General features: G+C 55.4%; 5 protein-coding genes across 5 annotated transcripts; 3 read left to right on the plus strand and 2 right to left on the minus strand.

The window, feature by feature from the left end:
• Nucleotides 1-58: 58 nt before the first annotated feature.
• PHACADRAFT_255551 (uncharacterized protein) lies at nucleotides 59-855 on the plus strand. Its single transcript, XM_007395419.1, has one exon. It carries the CDS (start codon nucleotides 316-318, stop codon nucleotides 814-816), a length of 501 nt encoding a protein of 166 aa, XP_007395481.1. The 5' UTR covers nucleotides 59-315; the 3' UTR covers nucleotides 817-855.
• A 3409-nt stretch (nucleotides 856-4264) lies between these two features.
• On the minus strand, nucleotides 4265-6562 carry PHACADRAFT_28202 (glycoside hydrolase family 47 protein; the record flags this gene model as incomplete). Its single annotated transcript, XM_007395160.1, has 8 exons — nucleotides 4265-4400; nucleotides 4469-4656; nucleotides 4721-5157; nucleotides 5212-5404; nucleotides 5454-5571; nucleotides 5624-5799; nucleotides 5823-5967; nucleotides 6030-6562. The coding sequence occupies 8 exons, from the start codon at nucleotides 6560-6562 to the stop codon at nucleotides 4265-4267; spliced, it is 1926 nt and encodes a 641-aa protein (XP_007395222.1).
• A 1913-nt stretch (nucleotides 6563-8475) lies between these two features.
• Nucleotides 8476-9584, plus strand: PHACADRAFT_255555 (uncharacterized protein). Its single transcript, XM_007395420.1, has 4 exons — nucleotides 8476-8620; nucleotides 8677-8963; nucleotides 9017-9070; nucleotides 9125-9584. Exons 2-4 carry the CDS (start codon nucleotides 8711-8713, stop codon nucleotides 9340-9342), a joined length of 525 nt encoding a protein of 174 aa, XP_007395482.1. The 5' UTR covers nucleotides 8476-8620; nucleotides 8677-8710; the 3' UTR covers nucleotides 9343-9584.
• A 149-nt stretch (nucleotides 9585-9733) lies between these two features.
• PHACADRAFT_28204 (uncharacterized protein) lies at nucleotides 9734-10249 on the plus strand (the record flags this gene model as incomplete). Its single annotated transcript, XM_007395161.1, has 1 exon — nucleotides 9734-10249. One exon carries the CDS (start codon nucleotides 9734-9736, stop codon nucleotides 10247-10249), a length of 516 nt encoding a protein of 171 aa, XP_007395223.1.
• A 171-nt stretch (nucleotides 10250-10420) lies between these two features.
• On the minus strand, nucleotides 10421-14279 carry PHACADRAFT_143130 (uncharacterized protein). The gene is made up of 10 exons (XM_007395421.1): nucleotides 13889-14279; nucleotides 13732-13834; nucleotides 13588-13682; nucleotides 13448-13532; nucleotides 13224-13389; nucleotides 13067-13168; nucleotides 12885-12986; nucleotides 12560-12833; nucleotides 12423-12494; nucleotides 10421-12341 (listed from the first exon to the last, which is right to left on the minus strand). Exons 1-10 carry the CDS (start codon nucleotides 14011-14013, stop codon nucleotides 11498-11500), a joined length of 1968 nt encoding a protein of 655 aa, XP_007395483.1. The 5' UTR covers nucleotides 14014-14279; the 3' UTR covers nucleotides 10421-11497.
• Nucleotides 14280-15131: the final 852 nt, after the last annotated feature.

Genomic DNA, 15131 nt, shown 5'->3' on the forward strand with positions numbered 1-15131 from the left:
GAGTCGTGATATCTAATGACTGTCTGGCTATATCGTTTACAGTGAACCTCCAGGCGATGAGCCTGGGGTGTCTCATGCGTTCATTCACTGTTGGGAGCAGCTCCCTCCCGAACTGCACGGCTACATCTATGAACTTCTGTCAAGCTCCGACTACAAAGCTACTCTTCAAAGCTCTCTCTAATCTTGAAAGCGTGGTGTCTAAAACTTCGTCCCCGTCTATTCGCCGCCCTTGGTCTGAAGAACGAGGAGGACTGTCGTATACTCTATGGCATACTGGGCTCTTCGTTATCAGCTTGGCCTGCAGAGCATATCACTATGCTAGAGCTCAGCGAGACTTGCTTTCCCAGCCCCCCTCTCTGGATGACACTCGTGCAGCTCTTACCAGTATCTCGCACAATTCATCAGTCATACCAACCCGGTCTCTTTAAACCTCATGGACGCGTCTCGCATAACGTGGCCTTGAAGAGCTCGTTGAAGTGCATCAAATCTCTATCCCTGCTCCGCTGTGACTTCCCGTCGCTCCGAATGCTGTTTCGCATATTGGAGATATTACCTGCTTGCAGGTCGTCCATCTCGGCGAGGTTACATGGTCAGGTGAACCCCTCACGACAGCTGACACTGCGCATAATATTTGTACCGGTACCTTCAGTCATGTCCGCAAAATTTCACTGCGTAGTTGCACAGACAACACGTCGATGCCTGCTTGGATCCTGGCCGCCGCGAGTACACGACATTCGTTCACTTGACGTCGAACTACGGAGCCGACAGTCTCTGCGGAAATATGGGCCATTGTGGAGCTTATCCGGACGTTCTTAGATCGAAAACTCATGTTTCAATGTCACGGAAGCGACTCTAGGCGAGTTTAATCTGTCACCCTATTAGATCATCGCGCTCATGAGCTGCTTCCAAGATACTTACAGATTCGTTGGTTCCCTATCAATCGGGCTACAGCATACTGTGGTTATCTCAGTCCAGGTTGTCAAGTCTCTGCCTTCTGGCAGCAGCAATGAGATTTGGTCTGTTCGCCAAATTACCCTCGCTGAATCACATGTCGATGACAAACTGCGTCTCTATCTCCAGTCTCGCAACTGGTCCACAATCACCCCCCTTCTACCTGCATTTTCACAGTTGCAACGATTCCTGATCCTTTGCGGAGAAGAACATTCGGAAGCAGACTTTCGCCTCCTCTCTGATAAGGTCACGGGAGCTCTTGATAGCCATTCAGCCGTGACAATTTAACACGATGCCAGAATGCCGGACGAGAGGTTTTCGCGGCCAATACTGTTTGATCTTACTGAGAAAGACTTGGTGGCAGCACGGAAAGTAAAGGTATGTGCTAGAGGCATGATCTTTGCATCATGCCGAGCAGTAATTTCGCGCAGACGCAACAAACCATGAGGCCTGGAGGCCTTAGTGGAATCAACGTCACTCTTCCGTAAGTTAGTGTGCCGGGTTGTTCAGGCTCGTCGTCAGTCCACTCACCTCAGAAGAAGCACTTATTCAGGCTGTGCCACGCTAGAATACATAATCGAGTGTTTTTCCGCGTAAAGCCCGCTCGCATCATGTTTTGTCCCCGCGTTTCAATTTTGCGACGGCGTCCAGAAACAAGACAAAGCTCGGAGTATGCATTTGGCCGCGAGCGGTGCGCCGAGCACCGGGATCGCGGAATGAAGGCGGCGGCCGCCCGGGAAATTTCACCTCCTCCCCTCCTAGCGGCGCTGTGGGCTCGATTCGTCCTCACGTTTTATTTAATTTCCCGGTCCCGCAAACGCGCCAAGTTGCCTGCTACACAATGTTCAGAAGTACCAACAAACTCGAATACGACGTCGTGGGTGATTTTCGGGACGGTAAAGGCTGGGCGTAAAGTTCACTACTTGGCGCAGCCCCGCAGCAGCCTGCCAGGTAAGCAAACAAAGCTTACGACGATGGAGTGTTCTCACGTCCTTGTTCTGACGAAAAGGGCAAGAGCACGCAGTCGGTAGGTAGAACAACAGTGCCCATTCTGGAGGACCTTAGGTGATTCGCAAAGACGTCAACTCACCTACTGTCCGATGCGCTCGGCTGCAAATCTGCGAGTGACACGGGGATGGCGAGCTTTTCTTGTTGTATGCATGGCATCAAATCGAGGAACAGGATGTTTCTTGGATACTCCTATCATCCGCTGAGCACATCTTCCGTGTCAAGCGTCAGTTGGTATGGTGATATGCGCTACGCATGGGTTTGCGTCTACCCCTTCCCCGGCTGAACGACCGCGCAGGAATCATATACCTGCCGAGCGGTGATAATCATGTCTCGGGCGGTATGTTGCAGAATTTCATTCCTAGCTCCAGCCGAAGCACCTCGCTCGCATCGACACTTGGAACGTTTGAAAAAACAAGTGTCGCGATATTGCTACGCGTCGGCAATGCGCCCGGTATGTCTTCCAATGGAGATAACTGTCGTGGAGCTCACTATACGTCGTTTGCCAGCCTTGGGATTGTTTTTCTTCCTCACCTGCACAGAACACTCCTGCTCATGGTTATGTCATTGCCCATGTCATGGCGTGTCGATTGAGCACGGTCCAGGGCTAGGGGAGTGGGCTTTCAATTGGATATATTGAACGTATCGATCTTTAGTTTCCGTTTGTGAATGCTCGAGCTACCAATCTCCTTCGGACGCCTAGCAGTTCATACTCTGAGATCAGAGCACCAGACAACTCGCAGTATGAGACCTCTAGAGCTCTGTCTTGCGGTACATGCAGCTGGATTGAGTCCTCAGGTCGCGCGCGCCAGAACTCTTATCCCCTGGCTCTGATTCCATCACAAGGAAGGCATCCTACTCCCACAAGCAGAGCACACCGTTGACCGCGTCACCAGCGCTCTCGACGCCGAGCACGCGGAATAGCTACTTCGTAATACACGGAGCAGGAGAGAGGACTATTTGTGGCGGCTTGTAGCTGCACGCAAGCCCCGGGACGGTGATTGAGCCATCTGTGACAGTTGAGCGGGTCCAGAGAGAGTGGAGACGGATGAACACAGAGGTGAATACAGCGCAGGGGTGGTCTAAAAGAACAAGGACTCAGGATGCGATGCTCATGTGGTTGCGGTACTGCACCTAGTGAGGAATCCAGCCCTGGGATACGCCCGGCCGTATGCCACAAGCTCTAGGAGCAGATTGTAATTTCCTTACATGATTTTTGACAAAGCACTATTCATATACTGAGCAATACAGTATCGACTAAATTCGTATCACGCCCAGAAGAAAATGAAAGCGGTTTAGGCATACAGTATGAGCTGGTTCGAAAATCCGAGCAATGACCCGCCCAAATCTTCCGCAATTAGTACATCCTCGGCAGCACCCTTATCTCATTTCCAGCACCCTGAACAAGTTCCCCGCAGGTCATGGTCCGACACCTTGCTTGTATATCGGCTCAATGCTCGGCACCTGTTAGTGCGACGAACCGACCCTTCTAAATTCATCGTCAGCTGTCAGTCCCGCAGCTTGAAGAGTCTGTGATAGCCTTCATCCACCTCGGAAATTTTAATGTACAGCGATGTACACCACGACGGATGACACGTTCCGCTCAGGCGGTATTTGCTTGAGTGAAACACTGCTGCACACGTCGGCCTCGACGTGGAACGCAATTTGCGAGACCCCACAGGTATCTTTGCAGACAAGCGATACAGCTCAGCCGAGCAGTAGCCTGAGCAACAGCTGTGCAGCAACGTAAAGCTCGACTCTTCGGCGCGGGTACTTTTCACCACGCCTCTTACTCGCCTCCCCATCTCCACCGGCCGCGTCGCAAAAGTATCGGGCTCGGGGTTACAGCATGTCCGCGGCGACTCGTCTCGTGCGCCGCTTTGTTCCCGCACTTTGAGCGAAAAAGGCAGCAGGTGACGTGCCGAGGCCTGCCGGCCTTCCGCGCGTTGCCAGCGACGTGCTCCGTCGTCTCCGATTCGTGCACCTCCCCGTGCGCCTCCCGCGCTGTCAAGCTTTGTTCAACGAACTTCAAGTGTCCGACCCGCCGCGTGCTATTCGAGACGGTGCCTGGCTCGCCGACTGTTCGCTCACCCGAGTGCTTGTGCGGTTTCCATGGGCTCGGGCACAACGTGAGATAATCCGACCCTCCGTTGGAGTGTCGAGTTCGCCTTTCTCGAGTGTCAAGGATCCGGGGGAGAAAAAGTCGGCATTAGTGCCCATGGATTACTCTACTAGCATCGCTTCGGTCTCTTTATGTACAAGCCCTGGCATCGTCCTCGTGTGTGCCGTATTATGGTTATAGCATCTACCGAATCCCCAGATGTTCTTGTTCCCAAGCAGACCACGTGAAGGTCGGGAACGGATGCGCCTCGGTGTTGAACGTCCAGCGCTCGAGCGGGACCTTGTCTTCTTCCGCGAAGAGCAGATACGCGTACTTGAGCCTGCGAAAGCCCCATCAACGGGCGCATCAGCAGGGAAAATCGTCGGACGCAGAGGACCAGTCACGCACGTCTCGGCGAAGAAGAAGCTCGGCATGTCGTCGTCGCGCGGCGCCGGCACGGCGTTGACGTCCTTGATCGACGCGTACGCATTCTTCGTGCGCGTGTGCCGCTCGATCGCGTCGAACACCGCCCAGCCGCGCTCGCGCCACTTGGCCGCGCCCGTCGTGCGGTACAGGATGTAGAAGCTCTCGATCGTCTGCCGCACAGGCCCGTCTCAGCACGCGCTGCAAACATGGATCAGATCGAAAGATGCGGCGCACCTCGGGGCGGAGCAGGTACCGCTTGTCGTGGATCTCGTACTCCCTGTCCTCCTCGCCGCGCACAGGCGTCGCCTCGCTCGTGCCCGGCACCGCCCCGGGCCTGCCGCGGACGTCCCAGCTCCGGAGCTCGTCGACCCAGCGGTGCCCCGCCGCGTTGCCCCGGAAGATGATGACCTCGGGGCCGAGGCCTGTCGCAGCGTCGGCGTACGTGATCCAGCACGTGTGCGCGAGGCCCTCGGCCGCCCAGGCGTGTCGCGGATCTACATTGGGGATGGTGGCGGCGCCGAGCGCGAAGACACCTGCGAGGAAGCACGAGAGGTGTTGGAAGTCACCTATGGGGCGCAGCGTCGTGCGCTGGAGGTCGGTCGCGTACAGCAGCTTGCGTTGCGGGGAGATGTAGAGCATGTACTCGATGATGGCGTCGGCGGAACGGAGGTCTGGAGGTGCTGTCAGAAGGTCCACCCTGCGCGAAAAGCGATGGAAGCACGCACACATATCGAGGAACTTTGGCTCCGTGCGACCGGTCATGAGCCATTGCTTCAGCAGGTACTCGTATGCGCTGTCTGCGCGAGCTCCCACAGAATACAATTTCCCTTGCGCCTCTCCGTTTTTTAAGGAGTACGCAAGCGGGAGCAAACCGTCGTGTTCCTCATGCTGCCGAAGGAACTCTGTAATAAAATCTGCCTGAAATCCAGTATAAGGACAGCAGGCGAACGCACCCGGCGAGGCTCACATGTTTGACATATTCAGGCCTGCCAGTCAAATGCGCCAAATAGCGATATTCCATCTGAAAGCTGGCCATTTCGGACAGGATGGCGGAATTGCCTGGCCAGCCTATGCCACCAATACCACTTTGTAGACCGGTTAACTGGTGAAGAATAGAAATAGACGAGAAAGGCTTACGTCTTCGTGTTGATACCGAACGGCGGGAGGCCAGTAGTAGTATTGAAGATTGGTATCAATGCCCGGCCAAGATCATCGGCACGCGCAAGGTACAGAGGTTGCGAAGCTAATGCATACGCAGAGAGTAAACCTCCAAGATAGCGGATGACGGTCTCGAAGAATTGTATCTGCTTGTTCTGTTCGCAGAGTAAGCACAGACCTTGTGTAGCAGGTGTGGCGAATTGGATACCTCGACGAAGGTAAGCTTGGCAATATGGGCTATAGACCGGTTAGTTAGATCATCGAGCCCCATCAGGATCATGGTATCGAAACCGTCTACGAGAGTGGCACCCCAGCCATTAAAGCTGTGGTAAACAAACGATCAGTCGAAACCTGTACGAGGATTGACGGCGCATTCGTCACTTACTTGTCTCTGATGCCGTCTGACACAGGGCGAAGCTCATCGTGAGGGTACGCAAACTCTTCGTAGACCTCATAGCTTCTGACGAATGCTTCCTTGACTTGTTCAGCCCTTTGTCGCCATAACGCAAGGTCGCCAGAGTCTTCGGGAGTGGGTAGCTTGGGGAATGGTGGAGGATCTGTGATGACCGTCGCTGGAGGTGGCAAGTTGGACGCCCTGGTAGGTGTTGGAGCTGCTGCCAGCGGCGGGTTGTTTGTAGGAGGCCTCGGCCAGTATAGCGGTCGCGGCAGTGGCAATGGCGGTTTTTCTGGCAGAGATGGGGGCGGAGGTGATGATGGTGTCTCTTCAGCATCGAGATCTTGCGAAGGAGACCAAGGAGATGGGAACAAACGCAGCCTCGGTCCGGAAGAAGCGGAGAGGACGATGAGGATACAAAAGACGGCAAAGGCGAACGAGACTAGTCGCGCACGTCGCGACCCCCAGAGACGTCGAGCCTCGCCGAACGTGTATGTATCTGGCTGTCGGTGCGTAGGCAGCATGGTGGGCGAGGGTGCGGTGGTGGAATGGGGGAGACACGAGAGCGATTAGTACCTGGCCCAGGATACTGGTTGCAGCTCATAGCAGTGTGAAACGGGAGCGTACTGTGTAGCCCCGGCCTTTGCAGGCCTATTCAGACGGCAGCAGTTGCTCTGAGAGGATCCCGACGAAACTCCTGCGGTGGAACTTGGGTGAAAAGGTCCGTCTGCGGCTGCTCAGGTGGTAGGTGCCAAGACCACTCCCTCGGAGCGCCTCCTCGTCGGTATGGCGCTTAATGCGATCACTGAAATCAGATGGCGGTTGCCAGATATGGGCGCAGGGTCGGCACCCACAAGGATAAACACGAACCGGACACGCCCGGGGTTGAACTCGCTCCTCCTGGTTACGCTTTGACACTGGACAGATGCCATGTCCCTATGATACTTGGTCTCGTTCGCAACAGTTCTTAATTGTCCCACTCTTCATCTCCAATTGTCTCTGAGTTGGCTGAACTAATTTCTCCTCGCTTGTGATACTCGATCTTCAGAGACGAGTCGTCATTTTCTGATCCGTCACATCGTCTCTCAAGGCGCAGGTAGGTCAAGGTTCTGGTGGTAACTAGCGTTTTAGAGCCTACAGAGCGTACAATAATGCCATCTATGGCAACTATAAGGGTTGCCTGAGATGGCGGCGCATCTCCAGTGCCCCGCCAGCGCACCTCCCGGGTCGCCCTTGTCCTCGAAATGGCAGGGTGGCCCTCCGCTGCCAGGCCCAACTCGTCCTCGAGGTGATGTGCCAAAAACAACGGTGATCCTGCTCAGCGCCTTGGACGCGTTATAACAAAGCCGGAGAACCCGGGCCACCATGCCTCTTTCCCCTGCCACTGTCTCCTGGCGAGCATGGTCCTGCCTTCGTTTTCCTTGCCCAGGCTCATTTGGGCTCTGATATTATTTATGGCGACGGGGCCTGGCGTGCTCGCCCAAAACGCTACGTACTTCAGTGCTCTCATGAGTGGGTTGAACGATCTAGGATACACCAATTTCACAGCCTGGGTTCACGAAATTGGTGCAGATACCCCGTCGAGCAGTTTCTTCCAAACAATATCTTCAGATCCATCCTACACTTTATTTGTTCCAGATAACGATGCCTGTAAGTCAAGCGCTCTGGATGGCTCGTATCGCCCTACTGACGGCTTGCCCTTTCACTCAAGTTACCAACCCCGGCGCCAACTTCTTCTCAGGCACTTTTCAAAGCGACAGCCTCGTATTTCAGAACGAGGTTCTCAGCTACCATCTCCTTCCGGGAAATTGGATGCAGTCGCAGCTGGGCACGGGGTTCAACTACACTATCCTTCCGACCACGTTGGATGCCGACCCTCCGACGCTGGAGAATGGCCTCCCGCTGCAGATCGCATGCGGCTCCACCTCGAGCGGCTTCCAGATCTATAACCAACTGGTTACGACAACAGTCCAGGACGTTTTGCGGGCAGATAACCTCACCATCAACGTCGTGAACGCGGTCATAGGCCTCCCGCCTACCTACGATGTTCTCACGAAGAATAACGCCATGAACCAGTTCGAGGCGTTGCGTCTAGGGGCAAACATTATTTCCCCAAGTCTAGAGGAAGGTTTCACCTTGTTCGTGCCTACGGACGATGCCTTCGCCGCCGCACAGTCTGCACTCGCTAGCATAAACGCGACAGACGCCTACAATAATCACGTCAGTACCCTGCCTCGTCTTCCTCTTCGCACCCTCGGCTAATTACTATCGAAGCACATCGCTAGTCACACTGTCTTTAGCTCTCTCTTTCACTCTATAACCTACACGGCGACGTCCGGGTACGCGTACTCGTTCTCCAACGACAGCCAGGGCTACAAAGTCACACTCGACGGCTTGACGGCGAACATCGTCCAGTCTGACATTCTCACCACTAACGGGGTCGTGCACGTCATCGACAAGGTCCTTGTCAACCCGCCGCCACCGGCGCCTCCCTTAGCGGCATCGAGTACATTAACATCGTTGTCGACGAATTCTGGCGACAATGGGTTGTCCACTACCGAATCTGCTTCCACCAGTACCGGGTATGCATCTTTCGTCTTCTGAGCGCATGGTCGTTCACTGACAAGCTTTTGGGTAGGCTTCCAGTGTCAGGCGCTACTCAACATTCCTCGATGACCCCTGGCTCTATCGTCGGAATCGTAGCCATCGCCGTGGTCCTCCTCCTCCTTCCCGCCGTAGCCTTGTATGTCATGCTATCGAGGCGCCGTAAACGGCTGCGTCAGGAAGAAGACGGATACCGCTCGGATCCTGCTTTTCGGCCCACGCCGTTCTACGCGCAAGCTCCGTCAGCGGATGCCACCAGCGGCGCGACGCCTGGCAGCAGCACTGGGAACTCGCCATGGTCGCACCAATCGGGGTCTTCAGGTGTGTTTTGCGCGGGATTTCACGGATGTCAGAAGCTGACACGTGTTCCCCAGTCGCACCGCCCCCTGAGGCGAAAGTGGCGTCTGAGAAGGTCGACGGCCAGTTCGGTTAGTCGTCCCTTCTCGCGTACGCGCTCATACACTGACAGTCCAACTTCATAGACGCCCGCCACATGCGCGAGCGGTCTGGTGCCACGGACGCCGCTGGTCCCTCGAATGTTGTCCTACCTTCCGACATGGTCGACCGCATTGTGCAGCAGCTCGCACGGCGCATCGACCGCAGGCCGGCATCATCGCGTACTAGGCCCCCTAGCGAACGGAGCATGCCGCCTTCGTACTCGTCGCCCCTGCACTCGTCGCTTGGTCATGGCCGGCAATGATTGCCCACTTGGAATCGTTCACACTCGGACTTTGTTCTTGCTTTGCTCACGACGCTCATGCGCGATACCCTAGACTGTCCTTGAACATTAGATGAACCCTATGCCCTCACTCGTTTTCATATTACGTGGATCCGCTGTACATAATCGTTATGCTCTCTGCTGTCACATCTGTCGTTCGTTGTCATAGTACATGTAGTCATAGTGGTAGCCATACCCGGAGAACAATGCATTCTCGCTGCGCCCCCTCGGCTTTGGAGGACTGTCACGTGTCACATGTGTAAGCGGAAGCGACTAAGCGTGACAACGGCGCGGAACAGCGGGAGCGTGACACCGCTCGCCTCTGCACTCCGCCCGTCCACACCGACACCCCCGCCACCCGACGGCCCACGGCATGGAAGATGACGACCTTATAGTGGTCGACGACGACGTTTCACAGACGCCGCAGACACCCCTGGCGGGGCCAAGCAGCCGCGCAGCAGCGACGGCATCGCCAGCGACAGGGATCCGCTCTTCGCTGCGCCAGCGGCGGAACACACCGCCGTCGTACGCGGCGCAGATGGAGGACGACGAGCTGGACACGCGGCGCACGCGCTCATCCACGTACCGCGGCAGCGTCTCCGGGAGCAAGCCGCAGCCGAAGCTGAGGCTGAAGCTGAGCGACAAGGCCGCGGCGCTCGCGCCGGGCATGTCGTTCCTGGGCCCGTACGACCGCGAGCTCGACTCGGACGACGAGGACCTCGCGTTCGAGGAGCAGTTCGTCTTGCGCATGCCCCCCGGCGAGGACTGTGACCGCCTGCGGAAGATGGTACAGAATAGGGACGTGGAAGGCGATGTGTGGTTCAAGTTCAAAGGTGCACCAGACGTGCTTTCGCAGATGGACTTTGAAGTTTCTGACTGGGATGTGTAGACTCAAGACGAGCAGTGTTCCATATTGGCAACAAGCTGTACTCTGCGAAGCTCGTCGACCTGCCATGTATCACTGAGTCGCAGAAGACGCTCGACAACAAGCAGATGTTCAAAGTAGCCGACATATGTCAGGTTGCAACTTTCTCGCATGCTTAACCTTGCAGTTACTGACCTCCTGCTTTCACTATAGATGCTGTTGGTTGGAGAGCCGATACCCAATGAAGATGCCATTGTGAACCAGAAGAATATTAACATCGACGAGTTCATTTACCCTCATGGGATTACGCCTCCTCTGCATCATGTCAGGAAACGAAGGTTCCGTAAGCGCATAAACCGTCGGGTCCGCGGGTCCATCTATCTGCTGGGAGTGTTGCTGACATCTCCTGCAGACAATTGAAACAGTGGAGCAAGAAGTCGAGCGGCTCCTGGAAGAGGACGAGCTAGCAGACGAGGTGCGGTATGGTGAGCAACTTGCAAACCAGCCGTGATTTAGCTTCTCATTCGCTATCGCAGATGTTCTGGAGAATGTCAACCCCGACCTGTCCGACTCTGAGTACCTTGATCGAGAAAACGCTATAGAACCCGAGACTCCAGGTTTTGGCGGCTCGGAGGCGGGAGATGGAATGACGCCTGGTGCAGACTTCGGCGAAGGCGAGGGGGAGGGCGGGGAAGACGAGGGCGAGGAGGCAGAGGGTGATATCGACGAGGACTTGGCCGCGGAGCTCGACATGGCGCTCGGCGACGAGGCGGATGAGGAGGGTGATGGTGACGACGATGAAGATGAGGATGAGGACGAAAGCGACGAAGATGAGGAGGACGACGAGGACGACGAGGCGGTGCAAGCGAAGAAGCTCCTGAACGAGGAGATCCGAGACTTGGATGCGGCCGTTGCGAAGAAGAAGCAGGAGATCGCGAGCTCGGCGAACCCGCTGATCAGAGTATGTCGTAGTCTGTCACTTAGCGTACAGTGCACTGCTAACCGAGACATCCCAGCGCCGCTTCGAGGACGCGCTCCGCAAGCTGCAGGCGGATCTCGACACGAAACTTGCCCAGCGGGACGAGATGAAAGAGAAGCGCCGACTAGAGATGGAGGGCGGCGCGGACGATGCAGGCGGGTCAGAAGGCGGAGATGGGGACGACGCGTCCAGCGACGAGGGCGACCTCTTTGGAGATCCTGCTGACAGCCAGATGGACATAGGCTGATGCACGGTCGTATACTCGAGATAGATAAGTACATGAGGTGTCGGTGTTACGGGCGCAGTAGGCAGATGATGCCTGCCTGTAATACCAGTGGGGTATACACTATACACACAAATGGCGCAAACCACACACGGAGAATTTCCCAGTTTTTGACGGCCTGCGCTATCTCTCCCGGTGTAAAGAGAAGCCATCCGAGGGCGAACAGTGTATACAACGCGAATTTCGCCAGTCCAGCCGTTACGGATCGTGAGGGCACGGAGAGCGTCAACGGTAGACCCATGAAAACCGCGAGAGTTGCAGCGAGGGAGAAGTTCAGCACGGACGTAACGGAAATGACGGTTGAGGCGAGGCATAGGTTGAAAGTTTTGAGGATCATATAGTTTGGAGACTTCGTGCTCGATGACTCCGATCGTGCTAGAAGAGACCCTGCCCCTGCTGCGACGGACACAGTGGCGAACAGCAAAGTCGACGCAAGCTGTCGCCCGTTAGTCGCACTCATGCCCGGAAAAGTAGACGAACTTACCTTTCCACCCGCGGCGATCCACGGCCGCGTACAAAGATGGAATAACACGATGCCGAGCGCGTGGGTGTAGACGATGACGAACAGGGCGGGCACGATAGGCCTCGACCGCTCGACCCACCTCTCTGCTGGCACGTCGCGATCCTCTTCCCCCTTCTCTGTAGCGTACTCCGCCTGTTCTTGTCTGGTCCAGCGCGCGCGCGTCCACGCGCCCATTCCACCGATGAGCATTGCAGTGCTCACGAGCACCGGCGCAGGCAGGAAGCTACCGATCTTCATGAACGTCGTGCTGCCCACGAGTAGATAGAAGAAGAAAGACGCGTGCAGCCGTTCTAGTAGGTTGTTCATCGTGCGCAGCGTCGACTCGACGACTCTGCGGAAGTGAGCACGAGCGAGGTCCGCGGATTTAGTGGCGTGCCCTTCCGCATGCACAAAGCACAGGGGCGAGACTCACCGACCGATGGCGTGGAAGCCATGAGGACCTTGCGCGGGAACGGCGAACAGGGTGATGGCGTCGATATGAAACCTGCGAAACGGCGTATCTCGAGTTAGCGTGTAAGGAGTGCAAGGGCCGCTAGAAGACGGACGTACTGGTGCAATAGCCCGTGCACGCCGCTCGCACGACCCCGCGCCTGGTAGCCAACGTGGCGTATGACATTCTGGGCCCGGTAGGCGTACTCTTTTGTTGTATCGTGACGTCTTATACCGTCTGGCAGCCACTGAGGTACGAGGTCCGGTACGAGGTCTGGAAACTCGTTCTGGTCAATGTGCTCGTAAACGAGCACAGGGACGCCTCCTGTGTGCCGCGAGATTATCTGGAAGGAATTGATGAGGTCCTGGTTGGGCAATCGCCCATTCAGGCCCTCTCAAGACGGAGATTGAGCAACCTATCTCCGAATACAGAAAACCCACTTACCGAAAAACACTCCTAAGTGGGAGAACGAATGCCCAGGGTAGTCAATGTTCAAAGCTGTCCAAATAATCCCAGACGACAGCTGTAATGGTTCTGCTACAAGATCTGAAACATGGGACGATCATAATTAATACGTCGGAGCTGTACATGACACGCATAAGACCAGCAGCTGGCCATCGACTTACTGGACTGCGTGACGCCGTGGTATGAGCTGATCCAGGCCTGCATACCGTCTAGATAGCCATCACTGATTACAAAAACAAGATCTTTGGCCCACAATGAATACCCTAGAAATGAAACTTTACTTTGCATTCTGCACATGCTCTCAATGACTGTACTCACCTTTGAAACACGCAGCAAGGGACAGGACGGTGGCAACGCCTCGGAGATTTGGCGTCCCGTCCCCCTCACTGGTTCGACTGAGCCTCGAGGCACTGATGACCATGGCCTCCGTCCCAGACGCGCGAGGTGATGAAAGCACAGCATATGCGTTCGTTCCGCTGACCACCTGCCCACAAAGACATCGAAGTTAGCGGAGGCGGACGGGAGAAGCGTGCGCCACGCACCCCCGACGTGGTCAAGAACCCGTATTCCTGGGTAGAGGAAGGTATTCCCAGCTTGCGAAACTCGTTCGAGATAAACGTGGCTGTTCTAGGCCCTATGTTAAATGAACGAAGGGCTTGTTTGTCAAGGATTGTAACCTCACTCGTGACTCGAAGCGTTCCGGTCTCTCATGAGCTCCAGGTGTTCAAGGTAGCGGTCGGCTCGCTGAACATCGCCCCAATTCCAGTTCGTATTGACCTGATAGCCACTTAGGAATTCGCACGGAGTGTACTGCACCGTCACGCACCTGCCCTGGCTGCAAGGCATTCTCGTCGATGTACGTCCGCTGTCCGTGTAATGTAGATGGGATTGTAAGCAACCATACATAGCCTATCACAAAAAGTAGGAGTCTAGAAACACGTTCATGAGCCAATACAACTTGTAAAAGGACTTGCTCAGCGCACTGCAGCCTCGGATATGCCTTCCATGCGACGTCCGCCAGAGCGCGTCTCCTCCGTATACGCGTGATATTCTTGTCGCCCTTGCCCTTAACTTTGGCGAGAAGATTCTTCAGTATTCTGGGTGGCATAAAGCCTAAACCAATCCGACGGGAAGCCGCTGTCCTTTGTGATGGGATATTAGCGGGACAAGAGCAGGTGGTGGTAGCAATGACGGCGGCGGTACGCGCGCGTCACCCCGCCTTCGGTATGGGCGCCAAATGTATTGACTGTTTCCTTTCGCTACCACGTCGAGTCGAAGACCTGGCTAGCCTACGAGAGCAGGCTCGCAGGTATCGCATGAGCTTGACTGTTGTATATTAAGTATTTGGTTTGGGTTGCTAATATCTTTGTTTCGGGAATAGGTAAGCGGGAGCTTGCATACAACTTATAGTCATAAACTGAATTATGCTTGCAGTCTTCTCACAATGATGTTCATATGCACAGCCTTGAGTATCGATTGTCGCAAGCAGAATCCCGCAGTGCATTCGAACCGTCCGTGTGACGTGGCGGGGCTCGGTAAAGGTCGGATTAAATTTCACGGTTACCGACCAGTTTAGCTACGATCCTTCTTTACTTCGCTCAAACAGTACAGCTTCCAAGAAGACTGGAAATTCATCGAAAAGGACGTGACACAACGGTGGGATATGCTAGGGTCAGGGGTAATGTATCTCTCGAGATGCAACTTCTCACCTGCAGCTTACTACTTCACAGTGGCTCGTGACTTACACACTGGGTCAGGCCGTCGATCCTTTCTGACTTCTCGCATCGTGTGTCGGTCTTTCCCTGTATTCTCTCAGTTAGGCCCATGCCCCTAGCGTCGCTTCGACTTCAGGAAGACCAGATTGATACGCCGTTTCGCCGACGTGCGAACGTCGCCCATAATTAGACGGTAAAGGCTAAAGCCCGGAAGCCGTCGTGCAGCCCCTTGTAAATCCCGTCCAACTGTCTGCAACGAAGCTGCGTCACACGCTGCCTGAGAGAGCCTGAGGCGGGGACGCGCTTCGTGCAAGGTACGTCATACTTCTCCTAGTTCCGCTGACAACATACACGGGAAACGTTGTCTGCTTCTCTCATTCAGATGTTTTGACTCGTGCGGCAACAGCTTCATTTTCCCTCCATGCATTCATCCTCGAGGGCGCTGCTAGTCCGCCTTGCCGTGGCAACGCCGCACTGCGATCTGGGTCTTCCTGCGGTCTGAGCCAATATG

Source organism: Phanerochaete carnosa (genome assembly GCF_000300595.1).
Source record: "Phanerochaete carnosa HHB-10118-sp unplaced genomic scaffold PHACAscaffold_5, whole genome shotgun sequence".
NCBI classification, from domain to species: Eukaryota; Fungi; Basidiomycota; class Agaricomycetes; order Polyporales; family Phanerochaetaceae; genus Phanerochaete; species Phanerochaete carnosa.

What these genes read in the sequence shown, in the direction of transcription:
- PHACADRAFT_143130 (XM_007395421.1), bottom strand. Translation starts at nt 14,013, where the DNA reads ATGCCACCCAGAATACTGAAGAATCTTCTCGCCAAAGTTAAGGGCAAG. An exon ending in CCACGGCGTCACGCAGTCCA is followed by an intron (nt 12,987 to 13,066) that starts GTAAGTCGATGG and finishes CCCATGTTTCAG; the next exon opens with ATCTTGTAGCAGAACCATTA. An exon ending in CCACTTAGGAGTGTTTTTCG is followed by an intron (nt 12,834 to 12,884) that starts GTAAGTGGGTTT and finishes CTCCGTCTTGAG; the next exon opens with AGGGCCTGAATGGGCGATTG.
- PHACADRAFT_255551 (XM_007395419.1), top strand. Translation starts at nt 316, where the DNA reads ATGCTAGAGCTCAGCGAGACTTGCTTTCCCAGCCCCCCTCTCTGGATG.
- PHACADRAFT_255555 (XM_007395420.1), top strand. Translation starts at nt 8,711, where the DNA reads ATGACCCCTGGCTCTATCGTCGGAATCGTAGCCATCGCCGTGGTCCTC. An exon ending in GCACCAATCGGGGTCTTCAG is followed by an intron (nt 8,964 to 9,016) that starts GTGTGTTTTGCG and finishes CGTGTTCCCCAG; the next exon opens with TCGCACCGCCCCCTGAGGCG. An exon ending in GAAGGTCGACGGCCAGTTCG is followed by an intron (nt 9,071 to 9,124) that starts GTTAGTCGTCCC and finishes CCAACTTCATAG; the next exon opens with ACGCCCGCCACATGCGCGAG.